The sequence below is a fragment of the Rhineura floridana genome, chromosome 2, assembly GCF_030035675.1.
Source record: "Rhineura floridana isolate rRhiFlo1 chromosome 2, rRhiFlo1.hap2, whole genome shotgun sequence".
NCBI lineage: Eukaryota > Metazoa > Chordata > Lepidosauria > Squamata > Rhineuridae > Rhineura > Rhineura floridana.
This window is the reverse complement of record NC_084481.1, coordinates 218,594,665-218,621,143: the sequence shown is the minus strand read 5'-3', so window position 1 is coordinate 218,621,143 and position 26,479 is coordinate 218,594,665. Positions and strand designations below refer to the sequence as shown.

General features: G+C 42.0%; 1 protein-coding gene across 5 annotated transcripts in view; it reads right to left on the bottom strand.

Annotated features, from left to right (window-relative positions):
- The window catches only part of MARK3 (microtubule affinity regulating kinase 3), an 89,490-nt gene that overhangs the window by 52,238 nt on the left and 10,773 nt on the right, over positions 1-26,479 (bottom strand). For 4 of the 5 annotated variants that reach the window (XM_061612239.1, XM_061612243.1, XM_061612241.1 and 1 more), the window contains exons 2-3: positions 9,536-9,574; positions 4,260-4,451 (exon numbers count right to left, since the gene is read on the bottom strand). In XM_061612239.1, the coding sequence (XP_061468223.1) occupies positions 4,260-4,451; positions 9,536-9,574 (231 nt within the window). The remainder of the gene's footprint in view (positions 1-4,259; positions 4,452-9,535; positions 9,575-26,479) is intronic. The other variant, XM_061612242.1, reaches the window with a different exon arrangement.

Here is a 26,479-nt window from a genome sequence, read left to right as displayed (position 1 = left end):
CCTCATTTATTTAAAGAATGTAATTTATATTTCATTTGTTTAAAGCATTTTTATACTGCTCTTCAGCTTGAAAAAATCTCCAAGAACCTTTATAAATTTCTATCATGCACTCCCCAGTTGTTAAATCCATTGGCATACACCAAATATGGAGGTTCAAACAGGTCAAGGAAGATTTAAGAACTTTTCACAGAGTACACTGGGACTTTCTATCTGCAGATTATGATGAAATTTCTTTTTTTTTCTTTTTTTAGTTTTGTCTCAAGCAGTCAACTTAAAATTAGGCACACCCCATCCCACACTTGAGCTGTAAGCCTCTTCCCCTCGATTCAACCTTCTACAATGTGTTCAACACAGATCATCTCTACACACAGCAGTGCCAGCCAATCCTCATAAAGACAACACAATGCTACTGGTTGCAACCCTTCTGTTGCTCATCTGTTGTTCAGCAGATGCACACTGATCCATAGCTTTATCATCTCCAGACCAGATAAACTGTAACACTGTACACTTAGGGGATGGTACAAAGCTACTCACAAACATCAGCTGGTATAAAAGACAGCTGCCTGTTTGCAGATTTCCTTTCCTAACTAGCATGATTGCCTGCTATCATGCCTGCCTGTGACCTGCATTGAATTCCATGATGTTTCTAGGTGCTCATTTCAAAAAGTAACTTTTTAAATGCTAGGAATGCTCAAAATTTATTTATTTATTTATTTATTTTATTAAGCTTATATACCGCCCGACTAGCAACAGCTCTCTGGGCGGTGAACATTAAAAATACAATAAAAATAACACAACACAGTATATCACAATACAAAACTGTACAAAAAACTGTACAGTCTAAAATCAAAATATAATAATTTACAATTAACAGGAATTAAAATGCCTCAGAGAAGAGAAAGGTTTTAACCTGGCGCCGAAAAGATGATAGTGTCGGCGCCAGGCACACCTCCTCGGGGAGACCATTCCATAGTTCGGGGGCCACCACTGAGAAGGCCCTAGATCTTGTCACCACTCTCCGGGCTTCTCTATGAGTCAGAACCCGGAGGAGGGCCTTCGTAGTAGACCGTAGTGTACAGGCCAGTTCATATCAGAAGAGAGGCGTTCCGACAGATATCGTGGTCCCGCGCCGTATAAGGCTTTATAGGTAAGTACCAACACTCTGAATCTGGCCCGGAAGCATATTGGAAGCCAGTGCAAACGGGCTAGCACAGGTGTTATATGCTCAGACCGCTTAGTTCTTGTTAGCAGTCTGGCCGCCGCATTTTGCACTAGCTGTAGCTTCCGAATCGTCTTCAAAGGTAGCCCTACGTAAAGCGCATTGCAGTAGTCCAGACGAGAGGTTACCATAGCATGTACCACTGATGTGAGGTCCTCCTTACTCAGATAGGGACGTAGCTGGGCTACCAACCAAAGTTGGTAGAACGCATTCCGGGCCACCGAGGCTACATGAGCCTCAGGTGTGAGGGAAGAGTCTAAGATGACTCCCAGACTACGCACCTGTTCCTTTAGGGGGAGTGTAACCCCATCCAGGACAGGGTATATATCCACCATCCGATCAGAGAAACCATCCACCAACAGCATCTCAGTCTTGTCAGGATTGAGTCTCAGTTTGTTAGTTCTCATCCAGTCCATTGTCGCAGCCAGGCAACGACGGTTCAGCACGTCAACTGCCTCACCTGAAGAAGATGTAAAGGAGAAGTAGAGCTGCGTGTCATCAGCATACTGATGACAACGCACTCCAAAACTCCTGATGACCGCCCCCAGCGGCTTCATATAAATGTTAAAAAGCATGGGAGACAGAACCGAACCCTGCGGGACCCCACATTGGAGAACCCACGGTGTCGAGCAATGTTCCCCAAGCACTATCTTCTGGAGGCGACCCGCTAAGTAGGAGCGGAACCACTGCCAAGCAGTGCCTCCAACTCCCAACTCCGCAAGCCTCTCCAGAAGGATACCATGGTCGATGGTATCAAAAGCCGCTGAGAGGTCAAGGAGAATCAAGAGAGTTACACTCCCTCTGTCTCTCTCCCGACATAGGTCATCAAACAGGGCGACCAAGGCAGTCTTAGTGCCAAAAGCAGGCCTGAACCCCGACTGAAATGGATCTAGATAATCGGTTTCATCCAATAGCGCCTGGAGCTGGTCAGCAACCACACGTTCCAGGATCTTGCCCAGGAACGGAACATTGGCTACTGGTCTGTAGCTGCTGAAATCCTCTGGGTCCAAGGAAGGTTTTTTCAGGAGTGGTCTCACTGCCGCCTCTTTCAGACAGCCAGGGACCACTCCCTCTCGTAAAGAGGCATTAATCACTTCCTTGGCCCAGCAGTCTAGCAGCAACAGTAAGCAATGCCTATTGCCCACTCTTAACTTTTCTTGGATGAAAACAATATATTTTCCTGGATTTGATATATGACTTCTCTGAACTTATCGGGAGATTAAGTCAACCTTCTGCTTCTGAAGTAACTTTCTGAACAAAGGCTCTGAAGACTAAAGCATGATCTTTGCATGAATATGAAAGCAAATACATGACCTAGTAGTATATTCACTTTTAAGTTTATGTGGAGAACATAAAATTGTAAGACACAGCTGAATAAAGGGGATGGCCCAATGCCACAAATTTGAGTGTATTTATTTTTCTCTATTACGAATTAGTATTTTATTCAGTACATAAACACAACGCCGAGGAAATGACAGAATCACAAGAAGCAAGAACTCCCAAAATTATCAAAATTATCAAAAAGTGAACCATCAAACCGACCAGATTTGCAAATGCAAGAGATGTATAAACAGTATCTTTTAAACAATCCGTATCATTTAATCAAGTACAAATTCAGGGATTAGACACAATATTACTCTCATAAACCACTGCAATAAATTACCAGAGGGCTAGTGACTGGCACGAAGGGACCACCTGAGTTTAAATTTCTTGCTAAGCCTGCTGTCCCCCCTCCTACATCTCATACATCAGTGGACATTATACCACACTGACTCTCTGGTGAACGATAACAGCATTGTGCAATTGCAAGGGAAAAACGCCTCTCATTTCTCCTGATTGTATGTTAGTTTTTGACAGTTTCCGTGCTCCCCCTTTTTAAGGTCTGTCTCATGCCTCAGTTCAAAAATAAGGCTATGTTCCATACATGCCTGAAACTCCTTATTCTTGGAGCCTGATCCTACACACATTCGGAAACAAGTCTCACTGGACTTACTCCCAAATAGGATTACAGTTAGACATTAAAATAATGCATAAGCAAAAACCAGAATATGAACGAGTTTGTGTTTTATTCAACATAGCACCTGAAGCTAAGTTTCTGTCAGTGCAAAGGATTTCTCCTTGCATGATGGAATGAACTCCTCTCCTCCCCAACACCTCTCTGCCCCCCACCCACCCACCCACCCAAAAATTTTTCTGGGGGTTCCCTCAACCATCCAGAGCAGATTTGGGGATGGTGCAAGGTGCACATAGGGGAAGGAGAGGGGAAGCCCATCACACTAGCACTAATCTTTGCACTAGCACAGAAAGTTAGTTGAATACCATCCCTTATACAAAAGGTAAAGTGATACATTCTTTCATCTTAAACAAAACTGCATCACACAAACCTAATCAGGCCCTGCAGATTCAAGTTAACAAAAAAGAAGGTAACCCCAATTTTGGGTTAATTATTAAAACTGAAAATTAAGCTTATGGTTGATCCTAGGTATATTCAAGGCTTTTTTAAAAAAGCATAATATATCTAGAAAACTACAACTACTGATTCCAGCCTATTGTGCTACCACGGAGGGAAAAAAAATAGCAGAGTGATTTAAAAGTAACCAATCACTACTAGAGTAAGCTAACTGGTCTTCCCAGGTGACACTGATGAGGAAACTGATAGTCCAAATCTATTTCTAATGACAAGTACCAAAAAGAGATACAAAGAGAGTATCTTTGATGGGAGGTACAGACTAAATATTGCCAGAAATACCTGTGAGCTCAGAAAATCATTGAGTCAGAAGGGGAAAAAATTGGATGCGCTCCTATTTATTTATTTTGCAGTAAGTGCTATTTACTGTATTTTGTTTACATGTATTGTAATCTGGAAGTTCCTTCTTCAGATTAAATCTTTTGGTTTTTTGCATCCATTATAAAGATAAAGCATTCAGCTAAGTTTATCATATTATTTCACCCGCTAGAAATCTGAGGTTCATCTTGCTCTTCTTTGCTTAGAAGATATTTAAAATAGCTTTATATTTCCAATACTTGAACAACACGTTACCTCTCTGCCAGTAAGAATGTGTCTGGCCAGTTTGACTTTTGCAAAATTCCCCTTTCCAATCGTTTTAAGAAGCCGGTAATTCCCAATATGGGGTTGCTCATCTGCACAGGAAGCTATAGAATTCCTACAGCGGGCCCCAGAGCGACTAGTTCGAGGGGGAACTTCCTGTCGTCCTTCGCCATGAGAAGTGTGCTGTAACAAAGAAATACACATATTTAAGACAAAATGGACTTTGTTCCAAGTCAAAGAGGGCATTACAAACAAGAATTTGGAGCCACAATTAAATTGATGGGGCAGTAAATTACAACAGACAAAAGAAAGTACTATTTCACACAATGCATAATCAACATGACTTTTGTTATCCTAAAAGGGGATTAAACACATTCATGGAGGGATATGAGCCAGTGTAACTAAATGAAATATCCAAATTCAGAGACAGCACACCTCTGAACAACAGTTGCTGGTAAGTATTGCTGGGAAGGTAAACAGGAGAGCCTTATTAACCTGCTTGTGGGCTTCCCAAAAGCATTTAAAAGCCACTATTGGAAACAGGATGCTGGGTGAAAGGTATCCTAGGTTTGACCCATCAGGTCTCTTGTTGAAGATTAAAAAGTGCTGAAAAGTCTTAGTGGACGAGCATTGCTATTGAATGTTTTCAATCAGCGATTCAAACATAAGGGTGGTGTTCAATGCTAGTCCTACTCAGAGTAGACCCATTGAAGTTGATAGACATGACTAACTTCAGTTCAGCAATTTCAATGGATCTATTCCATGTAGGATTCAGCTGAATACAACCTCATGTATCCAAGTGTACCGACACCACACTGCAACAATTCCTCAATATTATCCAACTATAAGAGCTTCCAAGGAGCTTCCAATGAGCTGATTACTAGCTGCATCTTTTGGTCAGTGCATTTCAGGATTTGGCAAGTACTGTATGTCAAAGGAGGAACGAAACAGGAAAGTTGAGGGTAACACAAAACAAATGAGGGCAGATGCAGCCACATAGGCTGTAATCATATACCCAGTTACCTAGGAGTAAGCCCCACTGAACTCAGTGGAACTGATTTCTGAGTAGATGTTTATAGAATTGTGTTAGGCTTTGTTTTGGTCCATATATTCCCCAAATAAAAGAATTCTATAGTATGTCTAAATCCATTTGCTCATATTTGCTCCATTTCCCCTGGCTCTCCATTTTTCCTGTTTCTGTTTGATATGCTATTCTGGCTTCTCACTATCATTCTCTTAAAATGTAGGTGGCAGGGACCTGCTTTCCTTCTTTCTTTCTCATAAAACACAGTGCACACTGATGAAGCTGTATAAAGTAACAAAATGGAAGTGAATCAATGTTCCTCTTTCAAGAAGGGCTGTAGTTCTGGGAGGGGGTCATAATTCAGTGGTAGAGCATATGCCTTGCAGGCAGAAAGTCCTGTGTTCATTTCCTGGGGTTGCGGTATATGTAATGCTAAGGCAAATGTTCCATCAGTGCAAGAATTTCTCCTTGCACAATGAAACATTCTTCCCTTTCTTCCCCCTGCACCCCACTAAATCTGTTCTGGGAGTTCCCCTAACCCTCTACAGCAGATTTGGAGATGGCGCAGGGGGAGCAGAAATCCTTGTGCTTGTGCAATTATTTAGTTGAATACTACTCCTGGTATCTCCAGATAGGGCTGGGCAATACCTGACCGACATGCTGGACAGCCACTGCTAGTCAGTGAAAACCGGGAAAGGCAACATGGCGTCCTCCAGATGTTGTTGGACTATAACATGCATCACCCCTGACCATTAGCTACACTGACTGGGAGTTGGGAGCCCAACCAGGCACCAATGTGTTGGCTATACCTGGTGAAGACAAAACTGAACTAGGTGGTATAAAGTATAACACATTTCCCATGTTCCTAACAAAGCCTCTTTTCTAAACTTCCTTAAAATGTTACTTAATGTTGTGCAATTAATATTTACAGAAACATTGATTAGGGTATAAACAAGAGTTTCCTACAATTTTCTAACACTGTAACTGCAAGACAAGTCAAAGACATGATGAACTGCAGACATCCGTTTTAGACAAATTCAGGTAATGTCATTGTTGCCATTATATTTTGTGCCTGTGTTTGGTCTGGAGACAGAGACGGAGGGAGGGAGGGAGAACGAGAGAACAACCAGAAAAGCAACTGGGCCATTGAGAAGACTTTCTGGTCCAAGTACCTAGAGAAAATAATCAAGTTGTGATAATGTTACTTTACTAACATGCACCCAAATTCCTTCTCTACCACTGGAAGCCCAAGGCTTTTAGAGCACTTCCTGCTAAGGATGTGCTCCGACCAGAAGATTTGGGCTGCTGTTGGGAGGAAGGGCAGGATATAAATCAAATAATAAATAAATAAAATTTGGTTTGTACCCCAATCTGGCACTTTGGAATACAGCCCAAATCAGTGCAAAACACTTTAGAGCCTGTCAGTTCAGGTCTGAACCCAATTTCTGAAAGACAAAGCTTTGTGACTCCCCCCATTCACTATGATTGGGAAATCAAAAATGGCTTCAATTACCCCCTTTTGACAGAACAAGATGAAATTTGCAGGCATAACGGCCCCTTCTGAGTGGATAAACTGTCAAACTGCAAATAGGTCTGTGTGTGTGCACGCATGCACGCTGGACATCTTTAGAAATAGTAGTATTTTAAAAAGGAATCATACATAGGTTTGTTATTTTTAAAACAATTGGATGAAATTTGCAGGCTCCTTCTGGGGGGGATTAATCCTATCAAATTTCAGAACGATAGCCACAGTGGCCTTTATGATTTCGGGGCGGTTAAAAAAAGGATACACTTAATTTCTCCTATTGTTTGTGGTGAATAAAAAAAAGGAAAGAAACAGCTTCAGGTTTATCTTCTGCTCAAATGGCACCACAGAAACTGCACAAATGTATGGACATGTGGCTAAGAGGAAGAAAGACTTGAATGTCCAGCATTTTCCAAGCAAGCACCACTAGCAGAACCAGCAAAGAGCACAGAACAGAAAAGTACAAAGTGATACATTATTTCACTAAAGCACTGTGATTGAACAGCCCTGGTAAAATCATTGGATTATATCCAACAAAGCTGTTTCGTTTGCACTAAGACTTCGACTTGCACAATGTAACTTCTGCTCCCTCTCCTCCTCCCACAGTCCCCCAAATCTACTCTGGGGCTCCCTTTAATCTCTGAGGCAGACTGGGGGCATAGGGCACACAGGGAGAAGAGAGGGAAGGGAAGTTCCGCTGCCCAAGCAGAAGTCCTTCGGTAACAGGACAACTTCATTGGATACAATCCATTCCCTGTAATTATACTTGTCAGTCACAGAAGCGCTCTCCTCCCTCCCCAGCTCTCCCAACCTGGCATTTTCCTTACAGAGCAAGTTTGGGGAGAAATGTTTCCAAATTTGTAGATATTCTGTGTGTGCCTTTTTTAAAAACATCCAAATGTCTGAATTGTCCCAAATTACTTAAGAGATCCCTGTTTTCATTCAGGATGTTTTAGAAAGCTCAGATAAGCCCCAAATCTGTCTGAAGTAGAGTTGTGAAGGCCCGGGGGGAAAGCAGAAAAATGCAGGAAAAAAATATTTTCCCTTTTTTCCGTATTTTTTTGGGGGGGAAAGGCTTTGAGAAAATATCGTTCCCCCCTCCCCAATTTTTCCAGTTTCTTTCTGGGACAGGACATCTCTGGTCTGAAGTGGCCTGTTTCAGTTCTTGATTTGGGATTTGTCCAAATCTGATGCACTTCCAGTTTCTATTATATTATAAAGCATCTCATTAACAGTATTCTATATTAAATTTAGCAGTTGTGGCACCTTGCCAAAAACACCCCAAAGACTATCAACTGGCAAAACAAAGCAGTGAGATCTTTAAAACAACTGCAGCCAAGATTAGAGGAATTTAACACATCAAATCTATTGTACAAATATGACAGCATTCCTCTTGAAGACAAAATAATCCTTTTACAACACTTTAAATAACCAAAATTAACAGTTTAGCTGTGTACACACACACACAACAGGCCATGAATAAGCTGTTCATAATCTTTTCCCTTTATGTTGCTTTGAGATTTTTTTTACATAATTTGTTCTTTCATACTGTGCTTGAGAATGCCACAAGGTGATAGGCTCTATGGAAAAACACCATATGCTAGCACACAAATGAGATGAAAGAATACCACGGAAGATTTGCTTCCCTTTAGAAAACATTTGGGATACCACATTTTCTAGTTCCCTTGTTTTATCCTTTAACCATTTTTCATATTCCTGATCCTTTCAATTTTCCCCCTGTATTTTCCAACCATGACCATGTACTTCACGATCCTTATTCAAATGCCACCTTATCTGCCCCATCTTTTGTCACCGAGATCCTTGCAACATCATTCATCCATCACTTCTAACCTGATGGGCTGTTATCCAACCAACTTACCCTCCATCAGTTGCAGGGCTTTGGTTTATTTTTAATTACTAATAAAAGCAGTGGGAGGGCCTCAAGAAGAAGTGAAAAAATGTATTACATAATAATTCAGGGGCTGTAACTCAGTGTTGAGCTTTCTTTCTTTCAGTGCCAAATGGAGATGCTAATGGATCTAAAGCTAGCAGAGAAGTAAATTCTAGCTGCACCACTCCATGAAGACACGGTTGTGCTCCTGGTGAGGCAGCTCAGGGTTTCTTTCTTAGGCAACAGACTTTGGGGTACTATTAATGAGCAGCAAGATCGGGGGTATTATCTGGTTTTCCTGCCATAAACATCAAAATATCTGCAGAGCTCACAGCCAAAACATGGAACAGGGCAGGATACAGGACAGAAAGCATGAGGAGAGCCAAATTTTAAAATTAAGAGGACGTAGTCAAGCCTTCATTTATGTGTATTCAAATCCTTCACTGTGGAAAATGGTTCCAGAATCTGATTTAAGAGTTCGTAGTCACTGAGAAGTCAGCAACATACAGGGAGAAAACAGTACAGATAAAAAGCCGACAAGCTCTGTTCAAAAGAAACCATCCTGAGAAAATAAGAAGGGTTAAAGATTTGTCCTTGTATTGGAGTCATTGTCCTCCCCAGTTCAAAAAACTTTTGAAAGTCTACAAAATGCTTATGGACAGGATCTGTGATTTCACAAATTACTTTTCTGTCAACAACTAAGATCTTATTTTCTGGAGTGACAGGAATAAAGTAGCAAACTAAGGAAAGAGAAATAAAACTGGGTAACACAAACACAGAGAAAAGACAGAAATAAGCCGGCTTTTTGAACAAAACGTATAACCCACCTTTTCAGAAAAGCTTTCCCCTATTGCTGTTCCGGTATCCTTTCCCATTAAGAAATAAGCATGATGGAAAGCAAGGAAAGAAGAGAAAAATGAACAAAAATAAAACTTGGGAAGGGGTGTGTGGAATTTTAAGGAGATACTTATACTTACTTTCAATCTGTACATATTGCAAACAGTTATCATATTGCAAACACTGGTAGCAGCAACTTAAAAGACAACATTTGCCAATGTGAAAGATTCATGACCGACTACAAAAGTACAAAAATATGGGAAAGCTGACATATGACATTTTAAAACATAATAGAGGAAGGGAAAAATAGTAATCATAAAAAACTGTGCGTGTTTAGAAGAATCCACTTATTACTGGAACCTATATTTATTGTATTGTGCAGGGAAGTTGTGTGTGCAAGTGCTCACGCAAGCATGAAATGCCACACAGAAACAATTATTATATTCAATCTTTATCCTATAAAGTGCATAATCTGTAGTAAAAGAAATAACCTTCTTGCAAATAGAAAGCACATGGCTGACCATCTCTGGACCCAGGACTCAAATGGACTGCAGTACATGAGGAAATTATGAAAAAACAGACATTGAAGAGTCAGTGTGCATGAGTAATCGTTGATGCATCTTCTGTGCTGCAGTTCTCTCCTGCCACATGATCCATATTTGCACTCTCCACAACTCACTTCCCTAACTGCATGAATACGTGTCTGTAGTCTAGACAGGGACACTCGCATAGGCAGCAGTCTGCTCCACCCAGAGAGATGCTGCCATTCTATGACTCAAGGAATTATCCAGGAAATATCCCACTAAACATTATCACTTTTTTTTTGCATTATCACTACTTTATGACTTCTTTAAATGTGTTTGGTTTAGAAATAGAACACTAAGAAGGGAGTGTATGAAATTTCAGGGAAGAAACACTCAAGCATTTGTGCTCAATAGCATCCAAGTATTCAAGCATCTTTATCACAGGAGTACCAAAAACAAGCTTCTGTCATATAAGCCTCAAAATTCCATAGCTTATAAAAATGACATCTGTTGGGCTACGTAACTTGATACTTGTCATCCAATATCTACTTGATGAGGTCCATGAAAGTGCCAGCTTTCAAACCAATATAATAAGAACTGCCACAGATACAGCAAATTAAAAAATACTGGACATTTACACTTTGACTGCTTCTCTTTCGCCCACCCCTCTTTTAAAAGAAGCATCTCATATATTTCTATCCAGTTTTGGTGCAAGTCAATCATGTACTTTATTCAGGAGTCCAATAATGTACTTGAGGACCCCACACTTTCATTGATTTGGTGAAGGTTTGATGAGTGGTTCAAAAGTTATTAAGGTTTTACTACCCCATTAAAGTCTATGGAAAACAGATAGTGTCATGCATGACTGAAAGCAAAAGTAAGACAAAATTTTGCCAGAACTGCAATGTTTGAAGAGGGAGTGGCCTAATGGATAGAATGTGCAATGGCTATGCCTTTCGTTATAAAATATCACAGTGTAGTCCAGTGGTTGGATGACAGCTCATAAGCCATGGACACATTTGAAAACTTAAAGAACACCCAATATGATATTGTTCTGCAGTAGTTAGATGAGGGGTCACCAACAATTTTGGGTCTGAAACCATGCATTTACCCATCCCACTACAACCCACCTCACACTGCAATTACAAATACAGCCTTCCACACAATGCACACCAAAGACTCTACAATGAATCCTCCAGAAACACCCTATCCCACAATGACCCCCGAGGCTTTCCAGGAAGACAGTGGTGATTCTCTTCCAATAATTAATCTCACAATCCAGTGAGGTAGGCCACATGGAGAGATTGAGACTGTGGCAATGTACCCCTGTGGAATGTATGTCATGTATTTAACCAGTCAAACTACTAAAGGGGACCAAATGCCACAACCACACATGCAACTTGCAATGAAAACCCATACACAACATTACAATGTCCCAAATAACCTGCCCCCAAATACTGACCCCACACACAGTACACTAAATCACTACATTGACACCCCAGACACACCCACACTGAAATCTCCACCCCCAAAACCCTATACACCCTGTTTCACACCTAAATACCATTGACAGTATCCAACAAACTAGTTCCATTACTGCAAAGATTTCTATTGGTGCAATTGAACGTCCCCTGTCTGCCCTGTGTCCCTCCAAATCTGCTCCAGAAGGTTGAGGGAACCTGCAAAACAGATTTAGGGGGGCAAGTGGGGAAGGGGAGTTGTGTTGCACTGCCAGAAGTCCTTGCACTAATGGAACTACTTTGTTGGATACTTCCCTTGGTCCCACACCCAACTAAAACTTCCAGCCATACTTTGCCCCTTATTAACCCTCTCACAAACACATCACCTCCGACTGAAACACACACATCTCATCCTGAAATCCTCCCCACACTGAATCCCTCCACTCCCCAAGGCTCAGTAGGATAGTGGTGGTTCTGTTCCAGCATTTGATCTCATAAGAACGTAAGAACCACCTGCTAGATAAGGCCAATGGCCCATCTAATCCAGCATCCTGTTCTCACAGCAGTCAACCACTGGCCTTTGGGAGACCCACAAGCAGGACCTGAGCGCAACAGGACTCTCCTCCTCCTGCAGTTTCCAGCAACTGGTATTCAGAAGCAAACTGCCTCCAACTGTGGAGGCAGAGCGTAGCCATTGATATCCTTATCCTCCATGAATTTCTCTCATCCTTTTTTAAAGCCATCCAAGTTGGTGGACATCATTGTCTCCTGTGGTAATAAGTTCCATAGTATTAGCTTAACTATGCACTCTGTGAAGAAGTACTTTTGTTTATCTGTCCTGAATCTTCCAGCATTCAGCTTTACTGTATGACCACAAGTTTTAGTGTTATGAGGAAGAAAAACTTCTCTCTGTCCTCTCTTTCCATGCCACGCACAGTTTTTAAAACTTCAATCATGTCACCTCTTACTAGTTTTTTCTTTAAACTAAAAAGCCTCAAATGCTGCAACCTTTCCTCACAGGGGAGTTGCTTCATCCCCTTGATCATCTTGATTGCCCTTTTCTGAAGCTTTTCCAATGCTACAATATCCTTTATGAGGACATCTCACAGCAACCTGGTGAGGTAGGTCATGTGGAGAGACTGTAGCGACTGTGGCAATGTATTGCTGTGAACCACATGCCAACAGTCAAACCAGCAGACCATACTGCCTGCCAACTTTGCACTGTAACACCACAGTTTTTCCTATCTGATGTGATGTAGAGGTAGTGTAATGCCATTGTTTGACTATCAGACTAGATATGGCATGTGGTTTGCAGGAATACATTGCCACAGTCACTGCCTCAGAGACAGAAAGGGTCCCGGGAGAAAAAGGGTGTGCATGTTGTATACCTGATTACCCTGGGTGTGAGGTGTATTATATTGGGTGTGAGGTATATGTGTGTTAATTTTTGTGGGCTGTGTATGAATTGGCTGGCAGAGAGGGAAAGAGTGGATTAAGGGTAAAACAAACAAGAACTGACTGAAGGAGATCTGGGGGGGACTGGACAGGCCCAATCACAACAGCCATTTTGTGTTGTCTATGATTTCCAGATGTGTCCATTGGCCCAAAAAGGATGGTTTCTGCCATGGCCTAGGGATTAGAAGAAAGAAGTTAGAGAGCTTGAAATGTTTTTTATGAATAGCCAGAAAGCAACCTAAATTTAATTGGGATTAGCTCAGTTATTTTTAAATTAGTTGTAAAGTAGCTCAGTCCCTTCAAATCAACAGGATCTGCTTACCATATAAATCAGTACAGTGGAGTAAGAGGAGAAGTCCTCTTATGGATCAAGAACTGGCGAAGAAACAGAATGCAGAGAGTAGGAATCAATGAACAGTTCTCCCAGTGGAGGGATGTAGAAAGTGGAATCCCCAAATAATGAGTATTGGGACCCATGCTTTTCAACTTGTTCATAAATGATGTAGAGTTAAGGGGTAAGCAGTGAGATGGCCAAATGTGCTGATGATACTAAATTGTTCAGAGTGGTTAAGACAAAAAGGGATCGCAAAGAGCCCCAAAAAGACCTCTTCAAACTAAGGGAATGGGCAGTAAAATGACAAATGTAATTCAATGTAAACAAGTATAAAGTTATGCATACCAGAGCAAAAAATATCTTAATTTCACATATATGCTCAGGGGGTCTGAACTGGGGGTGCCGGACTAGGACCAGGAATGAGACCTTGTGGCTATAGCAGATAGCTTGATGAAGATGCTGACCCTGTGTGTGGCAGCTGTGAAAAAACAAAATCCGTGCTAGGGATCATTAGGAAAGGTATTGAAAATAAAACTGCCAATATCATAATGGTGGCATGATAGAAATGTATAAACTTACACATGGCATGGAGATAATGCTGAATGCTGAAAGATTCAGGACAGACAAAAGGATGTACTTTTTCACACAGCGCATAGTTAAACTATGGAATTTGCTCCCCAAGAGGCAGTGATGGCCATCAACTTAGATGGCTTTAAACGAGGATTAGACAGATTCATGGAGGATAAGGCTATCAGTGGCTACTAGCCATGATGGCTATGCTCTGCCTCCATAGTCAGAGGCAGTATGCTTCTGAATACAGGTTGTTAGAAACTGTGTTCAGATCCTGCTTGTGGGCTTCCAGTTGGCATCTGGTTGGCCACTGTGAGAACAGGATGCTGGACTAGATTAGTCACTGGCCTGATCCAGCATGCTTTTCTTATGTTCTTAGTTTTGAGTGTTTTCAGACATGGAATCCCCCCTTTAACCCAAACACGTATTTGGGGAAATTTGGGGGATTTCTTTTGCTTTCTTTTTTTTAACCATATATAGTGGTAGTGCTCCTGTTGCAACCCATCTTTATCCTGGCCAACTCCACTGGATTCAGAGTCAGGCTCACTGGTGTGTTTTCTCTGTTATGGTTTTCTCCGTTATGTTTAATGTAGAATTTCAGCTTAGAACATTTCACAGATGAATTGAAAGACTACAGAGGATTCTGCATCTCTAGACAGCGTAACTAGGCATGACTATTCAAAGCTAAGATGTTGTTGCAGCAATTACACACAGCCCTTGAGATCCTTTAAGTAGGTTTGGGGCAGGCTCTTTCTACTTGTATGGAGACATTTTCATTGAATGGGACTGTGTGAGCCAACGAGCACTCCCAAGTTGAAAAGCTGGGGCTATCTGTGCATGCTTCTGCATCTGTCTGCATATTCTGGGTGACGACAATGGCACTTCATCAAGAACCACCTCGGACACCAACTTGGGTTGAGCCTCTGATTCCTCCTCCTCTAAAGGAGGCACATGCAATGGCTCATGTGAAGAGGAAGGCTGTAGGGGAGGTAAAGGGGCTGGCTCATGGTCAGACAGCATTTATTCTGTTATAATTGGAGCTAAGGGTGTGGAGCTGTCACTGTCAAAATTGCTAAGCACTTTTAGGGATTCTACTAGTGTACTGCCCACCCCGCTGCACAGTGGACTCCCTGGCCGAGGTGCTCGAGATGGTCTCGGCTGTGCGATTGCTCTCCCCTAACCTGTTGGTTCTGGGGGACTTTAACGTACATGCTGATGCCGCTCTCATGGGGGCACCTCGGGATTTCATTGAAACCATGGCTTCTTGGGAACTGCACCTTAGTAATACCGGGCCCACCCATGTAGCCGGTCATGCCATTGACCTTGTGTTTGTCTCGGGCGGGGAGGTAAGTGCTCTGGAAATGGGGGCTATTCATTCTAACCCCATGTCATGGTCAGATCACCACCTGGTGAATATGGACCTCTCAATGCCACACACCCACCGCAGGGGTCAAGGACCCATTAGGATGGTCCGCCCCAGACGCCTGATGGAATCTAAAGGATTCCTGACTGCACTGGGGGATTTGGAGCTTGCTGAAGGGCACCCAGTCGAATCCCTGGTGGGGGAGTGGAATAGGGAAATCACTAGGGCGGTAGACCGGGTGGCTCCGAAACGTCCTCTCCCCCTGAATAGGACTCAGACAGCACCATGGTACACACCACGGTTGCGAGGTCTGAGGCAGGAGGTGAGACGACTAGAGCGCCGGTGGTGGAAATCTTGCACTGAAGACGATCGGACACTGGTTAGAGCAGCAATAGCAGCCTACCAGGTGGCAACAAAGGCAGCGAAGAGACAATCCTTCGCTGCCTCTATTGCATCGGCAGAGTGCTGTCCCAGGAGGCTGTTCCAAGTGGTCCGGAGCCTGGTCGGTCCGGTTGCTCAGGAACCAATGGAACATTCTAAAGCCTCCTGTGACTTATTTACTGGACACTTTGCTGATAAAATCGAGCGCCTGAAGAGCATGATTCCGCACGCCGTGGATACAAGAAGTGGGCCAGAGTCGGCCAGTAGCATTCCGGTCCAATGGGATTGGTTTCAGCCTCTGCTCGCTGAGGACGTGGACAAGGTGCTCTCTACTGTGAAGCCAACCACCTGTCTGCTGGATCCTTGCCCTTCGTGGCTCATTATGAGCTGTAAAGAAAGACTGGGTGAAGGGATCAAGGCAGTGGTCAATTCATCCTTGGAAGAGGGTGCAGTGCCATTAGCCCTCAAGGAGGCGGTAATAAAACCTATCCTGAAAAAACCCTCCTTGGATCCCCAAGAGTTGAACAACTTCCGCCCAGTCTCTAATTTACCATTCTTGGGCAAGGTGATAGAGCGAGTGGTGGCCAAGCAATTACAGACACACTTGGATGAAGCAGATTATTTAGATCCATTCCAATCGGGCTTCAGGACTGGACATGGAACTGAAACAGCCTTGGTCACTCTGGTGGATGATATGAGGAGGGCATTGGATAAGGGTGAATATACCTTCCTTGTCCTCCTCGACCTCTCAGCGGCTTTTGATACCGTTGACCACGGTATCTTGTTAAATCGCCTGAAGGGATTGGGAATAGGGGGCACTGTTTTACGGTGGTTCCATTCCTATCTCTCAGGTAGATACCAACGGGTGGCATTGGGGGATGAGGTTTCAGACCCTTGGCCTCTTAACTGTGGTGTGCCACAGGGTTCCTATCCTCTCCCCCATGCTATTTAACATCTATATGAAGCCGCTGGGAGCTATCATCAGGAGTTTTGGGCTGCAGTGTCACCAATATGCGGATGACACTCAGCTCTATCTCTCATTCAAATCTTCACTAGAGTTGGCTGTGAAAACCATGTCCAAGTGCCTGGAGTCCGTAAGTGGATGGATGGGTGAGAATAGGCTGAAGCTAAACCCTGATAAGACTGAGGTGCTATTCGTGGGTGATAAGGGAAGGTTGGGAGACATCGACGTGGTGCTTAATGGGGTGAAATTACCCCTAAAAGACCAGGTCCGCAGCCTAGGGGTCATTCTTGACTCCCAGCTGTCCATGGAGGCTCAGGTTTCGGCAGTGAGTCGGGCAGCTTGGTATCAATTACATCTGATACAACGGCTGCGGCCCTACCTTCCTATACATCTTCTCCCACGAGTGATACATGCCCTGGTCTCCTCTCGCTTGGACTATTGTAATGCGCTCTATGTGGGGTTACCCTTGAAAACGGTCCGGAAGCTACAACTGGTACAGAATGCAGCGGCACGCTTGATTAAGCGTAGCCGCCGCCGGGATCACATCACTCCAGTGTTGTTAGATCTACACTGGTTACCAGTGGCCTACCGAGCCCAATTCAAGGTGTTGACCTTTAAAACCCTATACAGTTCCGGTCCAGTTTATCTGAAGGACCACCTCCAGTATCACCAAATAGGCCGCCTTACAAGATCAGCCACGCAGGATTTTCTCTCGGTCCCACCAGTCAAAGCAGCTAGGCTGGTGCAGACCAGAGACAGAGCATTCTCGGTGGTGGCCCCCACCCTCTGGAATTCTCTCCCCTACGATCTTCGACATGCCTCCTCCCTGTTGAGTTTTCGCCGAGCCTTAAAGACCTGGCTATTCAGGCAGGCCTATAAGAATATTGGGGTGGAGTAGTTTTTTGTATCTATAAATTGCTGTTTTATGATGTTAGATTGATTGATGAATATGTTGTTTTATATTGCATTTTAAAATGTTATGTAAGTCGCCTAGAGTGTTCATTCGGTCGAACAGATAGGCGACTAAGAAATAAAATTTATTATTATTATTATTAAGCCTTCTGCTTCAGCATCCCTCAATTGTAAGCTACTGGGACCCTCCCCTGGATCATATTCTATCTCTTCCTTCTCCTGACCACTCCAGAAACATTCCAGAGGGCTCATGACACATCCTAGATCTGGCTATGACCCAATAGTGGGGTCCCAGGCCACGAATTAAAGATCACTGACGTAAATCCAACATGCCCAGTGCTCAACTCATGTTGAGGGAATGACAGAGTAAAGTGACGACTGCAGCAAGAATGAGGTAATTTTTGAGGCCTAAGGAGTCAGCCTGCCATTTAGAGATTATCTACCAAGAGAGGTACTGAACTTAAAGAGTACAGTGCAATCCTGTGTTGGTATACTCTGAAGTAGGCCTTTATGAACATGGATGGCCATATCTATTCATATGAGCATATTTATGCAGGTAATAACTTGCTTGTGGGTTCGCTACCCCTCAAGAATGATTAAATAAGCTGGAAATAATGCATGGCTTAGAATCAGTTCCGTTCCAGATCCAGTACTGGTAAAGATCCTGAGCACTATCTACTCGGATGAGAGACTGTTTAAATATTTGGGAGGGAGGGAGAAGAGAGATCTTGATTGTTAACCCATCCTAAGAAAGAAGTCATTCTGAAGATGGCAGATCTCTGCCAAGTATTGGCCATGGCTCGTAGGTTTGCAGGTGGCTCAGATCTGCATCAGATTTGTCTATGTCAGCCTATTGAAAAGAGTAAGATTTTCCTTTTTTTTTTTTTCAAAAATGAGATGTCATATGATCAGCAGTATAAAATAAAAATTATTGTTAGGCTGTATACCAGGGGCAGGAAACATTTTTTGCTTTGGGAGCCAGATCTTTATCTGAGACTACCCCACGGGCCAACTTTGACAGGTGGATGGGGCAATCCACCTGTCAATCACATCTTATTACTATGATGTCACATGATTGAGAGATGGGTCAAAATCCCTTGCACTTGCGAAGCCTGCCCCTCACTAATTCTTTCAATCTCCAATTTGGATTTTGAAGGATCAGTGCAAGGCAGGCTTTCCAAGCCTCCCCACAACCCTCCATTCAAGCTCAGCAATGTCCTTAAAGGCAATCTACCCCCCCCACACACACTTCAAATATTGCTCTAGGAATATTGAAAGAGGGGAAGACTGCTTCAAACAGTACTGCAAAAAGCTTTAAGACCATTCCCGTCTGAGCATGAGCATAGAGACTGTCTTAAAGTAAGTAATCTTTGAAGCAGTCTCTCTCCCTACAAAGATTGCTCCAGATCACTTTAAAGATCACTCTTTGGGGTGAGGGAGAGACTCCTCCAAAGAGCACTGCAGAACAAGTGCCTATTTCTTCAACTTTGTGCCAGGAGTGCTTAGTCACGCAGAGATGAAGGGGGGGGGAACAGGTCTGTTTGTTTTCACTGCACACGCAGCAAAAGCAAGCAGACCCGGGTTTACTGGAAAGCCCCCCCCGTGAATTCTTTTTTGAAGGTTGAAAGGATCAACACAGGGTGGGCTTTCCAAAAAGGTCCCGCCCATCAGCTGACATCACCAGTGACATTAGCTGATGGGTGGATGGGCATGATTTGGAGGAAATGGCCTTGGGGGGCAAATTGGGCTCCCTAGCAGGCCAAGATTGGTCCACGGGCAGGAGGTCTCCCTGTTCCAGCTCTAGACCAAGCTTTGTTCAATGTTGTAACACTGTGAATTACATTTCAGTCTGCTATATGTATCATTCACAACACAGTGCACTGTAGAATTTGGAGTGTTAATAGAAGTGTACACATAATTGAGAACTATTATATCCAACAATAATTACAAAACAACTATTTTCTCATATTCAAGAGACCCCAATATTGTAATACATTTTCTTCACTTAAAAACAGAACAGAAAATCTGAAGCAGAGTGAGCATTGTTCAATTCTTACCAGTTTCAGCAGTTGCTATTTAGAATTTGCACAGCAGTGAAGGCTGCAAACAATTATTTAGTTGCACCAAATACAGCTTGGTATGATTTCTGTTACATTGTTGCAAAACAAAATTTTAACTTGCAAAATTGCAGAAGTATATGAGAACCCTCCTTTTTTTAAAGTTTGCTTCCTAATTTAGGAGGTTACAGCAGAGATAAGGGGAACCTATTTCATTTCATATCCTGAACGTACCATCACACAGTGATGTTTGGGAAGTAGAGCAAGCTTATACAGTAGGGTCCCGCTTTTCAGCGTTCCGCTAATACGGCGGCACCAGCGGGGCAATCAGCTGTAGTGCGGCGGCTAGAGCTCCCTGTGCCCTACTGTACGATGATACAATTGTCTTTGGACACAGGCAGGCGATTTTGCTTTTCTAGAATATCTAGTCTCAGTAGTATTGCTCCAGGTTTGAGTGTGTAGGATAAAGCCTGCAGCCACTATGTCAAGAACAGAGAGCCTGTGCCCCTCTCCTCACCAGATGTTAGATTCCAATTCCCACCATCCCTGACCATTGGATATGCTGGCTGGAGTTGCAGTCCAACAATATCTGGAGGGCTACCACCATCCCTCCATCCCTGCACTATGTTATAAGCAATGTTTCTTGAGACAAATAAAGGTTTGGTTTGCACATAATGTTAGGCCATGATTTGTTTAAGAAACCAGATTAACTACGAGTTGTCCTACAGCTGATCAGATAAACCATGGCTTGTTTCTCCAACGTTTTGTTTTTCCAGGTGCTCTTGACTCATGCCTTTGTAGTTTGCATGTCTGCGATAGGGACGGCCAAACAACCCATGGTTAAAGAAGGGTGGTGGGTACCAGGATCACATGTAACATCAGGCCAGAGTTAAAAAACAAACTAAGGTTTGTAAACCAACAACAAACCAACACTTTATATTATTGTTTGCTGGCAGTGAATAAGCCACTGTTAAGCTACCAGGCAGGATTCACACATAATGTTAAGCCAAGGTTTAATAAACCATGTTTTAGCATTATGTGCAAACTAGGCCCAAGCGTAGCTGATGACAGACAAGGTGAAAATAAAAATGAAGCTTCCATTAGATTTGCATGTGAGAGTATGTCTATAATTTCCCGTAATCAGAAATAGATGCCATGCAGTGCCATGACCCTCCTCAGTCTGCCCCACCTGTGTAATAAGAAAGTGCTTCTCTAGTAGTTTTTTTGAAACTTCAGTCCTTCTCATTTGTCTAAATCCTATCTAACAAAAAACACAGTCAGACTCTTGTTTTCCTAAAACCAACATGTTTCTTAACCAATCCTGGAGAGGGGCTGCTACACACTAGGCTTTCAGTCAGGTTTCTACCTCCATTCCCTATACCAGGGGTAGGGAACCTGTGGCCCTCCAGATGTTGTTGGACCTCAACTATTAGTCATGTTGGCTGGGGCTGACAGGAGTTGGGAGTACAACAACATGTGGAGGGCCACAGGTTCCCCACCCTTGCCCTCTATCATTTCTTTCACGCATTTCCCATATCCATCTAGACCCTGCATCTGTCACCTAACCTCCCTCACTTTCCTTCTTTCAGGCTACCTCTTGTCCTTAAGCCCTTGACATTCAGACCCACCTTTTATCTCCTTTCATTCACTTTCCCCCAGGGATGTGGAGTCGGAGTCGTGGAGTCGGAAGCAATTTTGGGTGGAGTCTGAGTCGGAGAGTAGAAAAAAAGAGGAGTCGGAGTCGAAGGTCTGGCATACTGACTCCACAGCCCTGCTTTCCCCAGAAGTCCCCAACTACTACTCCTGGCTTCTATGGCATCAGATCAGCTCAATCTATGGCAAGTAAGAGTTTGAAAGCAGACAGACACAGCACCAGTGATCATAGCTCCAATTATCAGAAGTCCTACAAGACTATCCAACAACTTTATGGGAAAGTAGTAGTTTTAAGTGGTCAGCAGAACCTAATAATTCACTGATAGGTAAAACATACCACTCACTTTAGAGTCCTACCTTTGCCAATTGTAACCTATGGTGTAGGGCTGGGACACCTGGTAATAGGTCAGTTAGAGAACTTCTCTAATTTATTGGATCTCCTCTGTGCACTCCACCCTACCCCAAAAACACTAAATTATCAGCATTCTGAAATTCATATTTCACCTTCCACTCACCCTGTAACTCTAAAACTTGATCCAAGACTACATGTTAATTTCAAAGAACAAAGTCAGAGCTTCATCAGGACTTTGTCATAGTAAGAAACTTTTGGTCTTCTGTGGAGTTTGTCCAAGTTTATATTTCTGCAAAGTTGTTTTAAGCCTGTGGGACTTCTGCACTTGGTGGTTTATTATTAATACATGGATTTTAGACGTCAAATGCAACATGTCTTTCTACCAGAATCATGTGATCTCTATGAAAACTTTTACTGATAAAGAATTTATGCAGACCTTTGCACTTCTAAATGCATTAAACTCTATCATTCCCATTATTTTATACAATCTCTCTTTCACATGGTGTTATATCCTGGAATGGGGGAAGCATCCTTTTGTAAATAAAACAGTCTCTAAAAACAGTCAGGGGAACATATTCTAAGGCACACATATACACTCCTTAGGCTACTGCATTTCACTTTAATGTGAAAAGAATGCAAGATCAGTTTTATTTAAGAGCTACACAGCTAGACAGGCAGTCAGAAGCTTGAAACCAGAAGTCATACTGCAATTTAAACAACAGATATTATAGTGCAAACACAATCTTTATGTTCTTAGGGCCAGTTTCTTCTCCTGGCCAATTACACATCTCCTGCTAAACTGATTGGCCATTTTAACCAGACCATACTTGCCAAACAATAATCAGTTTTAAAAAGATAACCATCAGAGGAAGTATAATCTTTACTACAAAAAGCTTGATGTGTTTAACACATATCCTAATTTCTCTCCACATTAAAAAGAAGGAACATCTTAACAAATCAAACCTTCAAAGGCAACAAGGAAGAAATTAAACCACCACAAAAAGGACATAATTCCAAGACAGTAGTACATTCAGCAACTAATAGAAAGCTAACAATATTGACCTGCCAAGGGCTAAGTACATGATCCACTGAATCATCAGCTATGTGGTCAACAGAGATTTTCCTGTAATATTTTCATTTATCAGTGTCAATGTATTTCACATGCAGGTTTAACTGTGTAGGTCAAATGCAAGTACTTATATTCCAAATATAGAATCTTATCCACAGCCAACCTACAGACTGGGGAAGAGTGACAAAGCTGGGCATCATCATGCCAAGGAGCCAGAAATGGGAACAGCCTGTTGAACCCTGGCAGCCAAAAAGGTTGAAGTATCTCTTTAAGGCCAAGGGACTATTAAAATACCAACATTCAGCCTCTCTTTTATACTATTATTTCCTCAGTGTCTGCTTAGTTACATAAGCAGTAGCAATCATCAGGTTTGGGTCATAGGTATATTGTAATAATGTCATGTTGTAAAAAATGAGTACTGAAAACTCGTGAAATATTGGAGTTATGCAGATAAAGTGCAGGACCCAGAGTATCTGGAGGGAGGGTGGTATTGGATTTAATCACAAAACAAAAAGATAAAGTTCTATCAAGTTAGAGACTAGGAGGAAGAAAATTAGAATAAGGAATTAGACAGTGATAACAAAACAAGGAGTTTTTTAGTGCAAGAATGTTCAGAGTGGTTTTTCTTTAAGAAAAGGTTGAATCGGTAGCGTGTATCTGAGACTTACTATATCATCCAAGTCACAGTGACTTTGTTCACTGATCGAAACAAGTTTTTCTGACATCAGCACTGAAGTGTAAATATAGCAGCTGAAGAGCAAGACATAGCCAAGCCTGAATCATTAATAAAACTGCCAACTAAGTCCAATTCCCACATAGCCATTGTTAGTAATTATGTATGAAGCCAGAAGGGCACCCAATGGTCAAAGATCTGAGACTGGTTTTAGAAAACCCCTGTTCAGATTGTAATCCTGTGATTCAATGAAATGGTACCTTTAAGAAGCTAATTTTTGGCCCAAAAGTTCAGTTAGAGATTTGATCCTCAAGAACTTACTATAATAGGAGTTTTTGGTGTTCAGTTTTTGTGGTACAGAGTGGTAAGCGGCAGTAACGCAGCTGAAAGCTCTGCTCACGGCCGGAGTTCGATTCCAACGGAAGGAGGAAGTCGAATCTCCGGTAAAAGGGGTCAAGGTCCACTCAGCCTTCCATCCATCCGTGGTCGGTAAAATGAGTACCCGGCATATGCTGGGGGGTAAAGAAAGCCCGGGGAAGGAACTGGCAATCCCACCCCATATACACAGACTGCCTAGTAAACATCGCAAGACGTCACCCTAAGAGTCGGAAACGACTCACACTACAGGTGCGGGGACACTTTACCTTTTTTTATTTTAAAGGTCAAACTCCAAGCCTAAAAGGGATATACAATACAACCTCATTTATTCAAATGCCTTGAAATAACCAAGGGCACCCATATCAAGGGCTATGAAATGTACAGATCCATATTCAGATATGAAAGTACACATGTTTTTTAAGGTAAAAATGGCCACTAAAGGCACTATTTTTCAGATGAACTAGATGTGTCTGTGACTTGGTTCCGGAGTACAGTTCCGGATATATGTATCTAGAGATGTGAAGGCCCAGAAAAAAAGGGGGAAACTGTTTTTAAGCCTTTTTGGTCTCCCCACCCCCTGAAAATTGGAAAAAGGGGGGGACAAAAAACCCATCTCCTCCCATTTTTCCAAGGTCTCCACATCTTTTTTTTTTTTTTTCAATAATTTTTATTCAAATTTTCATAAAACATACAAGACGAAATCATAAAACATTCAAAGACAAAAAACAAAATCAAAAATAATTAAACAAAAAAAAAAATAAATAAAAATAAAAATAAAAATAAAAAATAAAGAGTAAAATATTGACTTCCCATTTGTCAAAGATCAGATCAGTTATAAGTCTATAATATATAACAATCCTGTCTCTTAAGTCATATTATAAAATCACTTTCCTCCAATAGTTATCTTACTTAATCATCAAATCTCATAAACATTACTTTATTCTTTCCACAAAAAGTCAAAGAGAGGTTTCAATTCTTTAAGAAATATATCTATCAATTTTTTTTTCCCAGATAAACATATCAATTAATCCATCTCATTACTAATTATGATAATCTTATTGTCATAACCATAGTCAAAATAAACATTTCCATTAATCCATCACATCAGAATCTGTTAGGTTCAGTAATTTCAGTAGCCATTGTTCTATTATCCCTATTAGTTCCATTTTCCATCTTCCATCTTCAGTAGTCTTGTTAAGTCCAGTAATTTCAGTATCCAATCTTCCATTATCAGTATTCCATAATAATCTTGCTGTCAAAGCCATAGTCATATAGTAAGAGTCTGATGGGAATTACCTCTATCCCAAATATTTTCTTGCCATCCATTCTGAATAGGTTGCTGAAATACTGCTGTAAAATCATATCTCTGTTCTTTTTTTCAAAATACACTGGGTCATCTCTTGAAAGTTTTTCCATTGTCACATGGCTGCAGTTAATTCCATAGATTTTCTCTATATTGGGCTCCATCACATCATTCCAGTCCAGAAGATTATCCATGCCATTGATAACTTTATCTCTAGAATCTTCATTAATTTCTTCAGAGATAACATTGAGTTCCAAACAATAGATTTTATTTCTAAAGTCCATAGACTCCAAATCTTGTTCCTGTTCCACGTTTGTTCCAATCTCAGGGATCTCCTCTCTCACAGGGACCCCTGTTCCAGTCTCCAGGGTCTCCTCTCTCACAGGGACCCCTGTTCCAGTCTCCAGGGTCTCCTCTCTCACAAGGACCCCTATGTCTTTAATCTCCTGTGTCTCCAAACAATAGATTTTGTTTCTAAAGTCCATAGACTCCAAATCTTTTTCCTGTTCCACGTTTGTTCCAATCTCCGGGGTCTCCTCTCTCACAGGGACCCCTTCCAGGGTCACCTCTCTCACAGGGACCCCTATATCTTTAATCTCCTGCTTCATTTTACTCAATTCAATTTTCAGCTCCTTACAACCCTGTCGCAGGTTTTGTTTCGTTATCTCAATCTCATCCATTATTTTCTGAAACATAGTTATTTCCAGCTTCTCAGCCACTTTCTTAATTGCCATTTTAAAAGAAAAATATAGGAAAACCACTTCTTATTTCAGCAACAATTGGGTTAATACTCCAAACTTGGTGACATCACAGTATAAACAGAGCAGACAGCCTTATCTCTCCATAGTTAAGTAAACAAAATGCAGTTCCCAGGATCGAAACAATTAATGGCAGTCGTCAAGAAACAGATTCGTCAAAATAAAATAGACCAAAAAGAGAGTAGTCTCAGACAGTATAATATTCTTCAAAATAAAAATCTGGAATAGAAATCCCTCTTCTGTGTATATCTTTAGAATGCAAATCCAGGACAGCTTTTTGCAACAAAAACAGAGATAAGCTATTAATTAGTGCGTAGCAGAGAGAAGTTATGGCTCCCCAGTAAGATGTCAAAAACCGATCAATCTGGCAAATCTCTTTTAAACAGCAACAATTTAAGTCAAGTAAAAGAAAAATATAGAAAGAAGGGTGCTTGCCTGTTAGTGCGTTCTCTCTTAGAAGATAAGATGAACGTTCGCTTTAACAGATAGAGCTTGCTGTTGAAAATCCGTCCCACCTTCGTCGGCTGGACCTCGTCCCATAAATTAATGAGATCTGGTCGTCCCAACAAAAATAGGCTTTGAGGTTAATCTCTTCGTTTCTCCCTACCCGGGAGAAGTTTAATCAGTCAAAAAAAAAAGAAAAAACTGACTGATATATCTGAATAAGCTTCTTTTGAGGCAGGAGCCCGTCTCAAAAGCAGGCACAGGCTAAGTCACCCTTCCCGGAA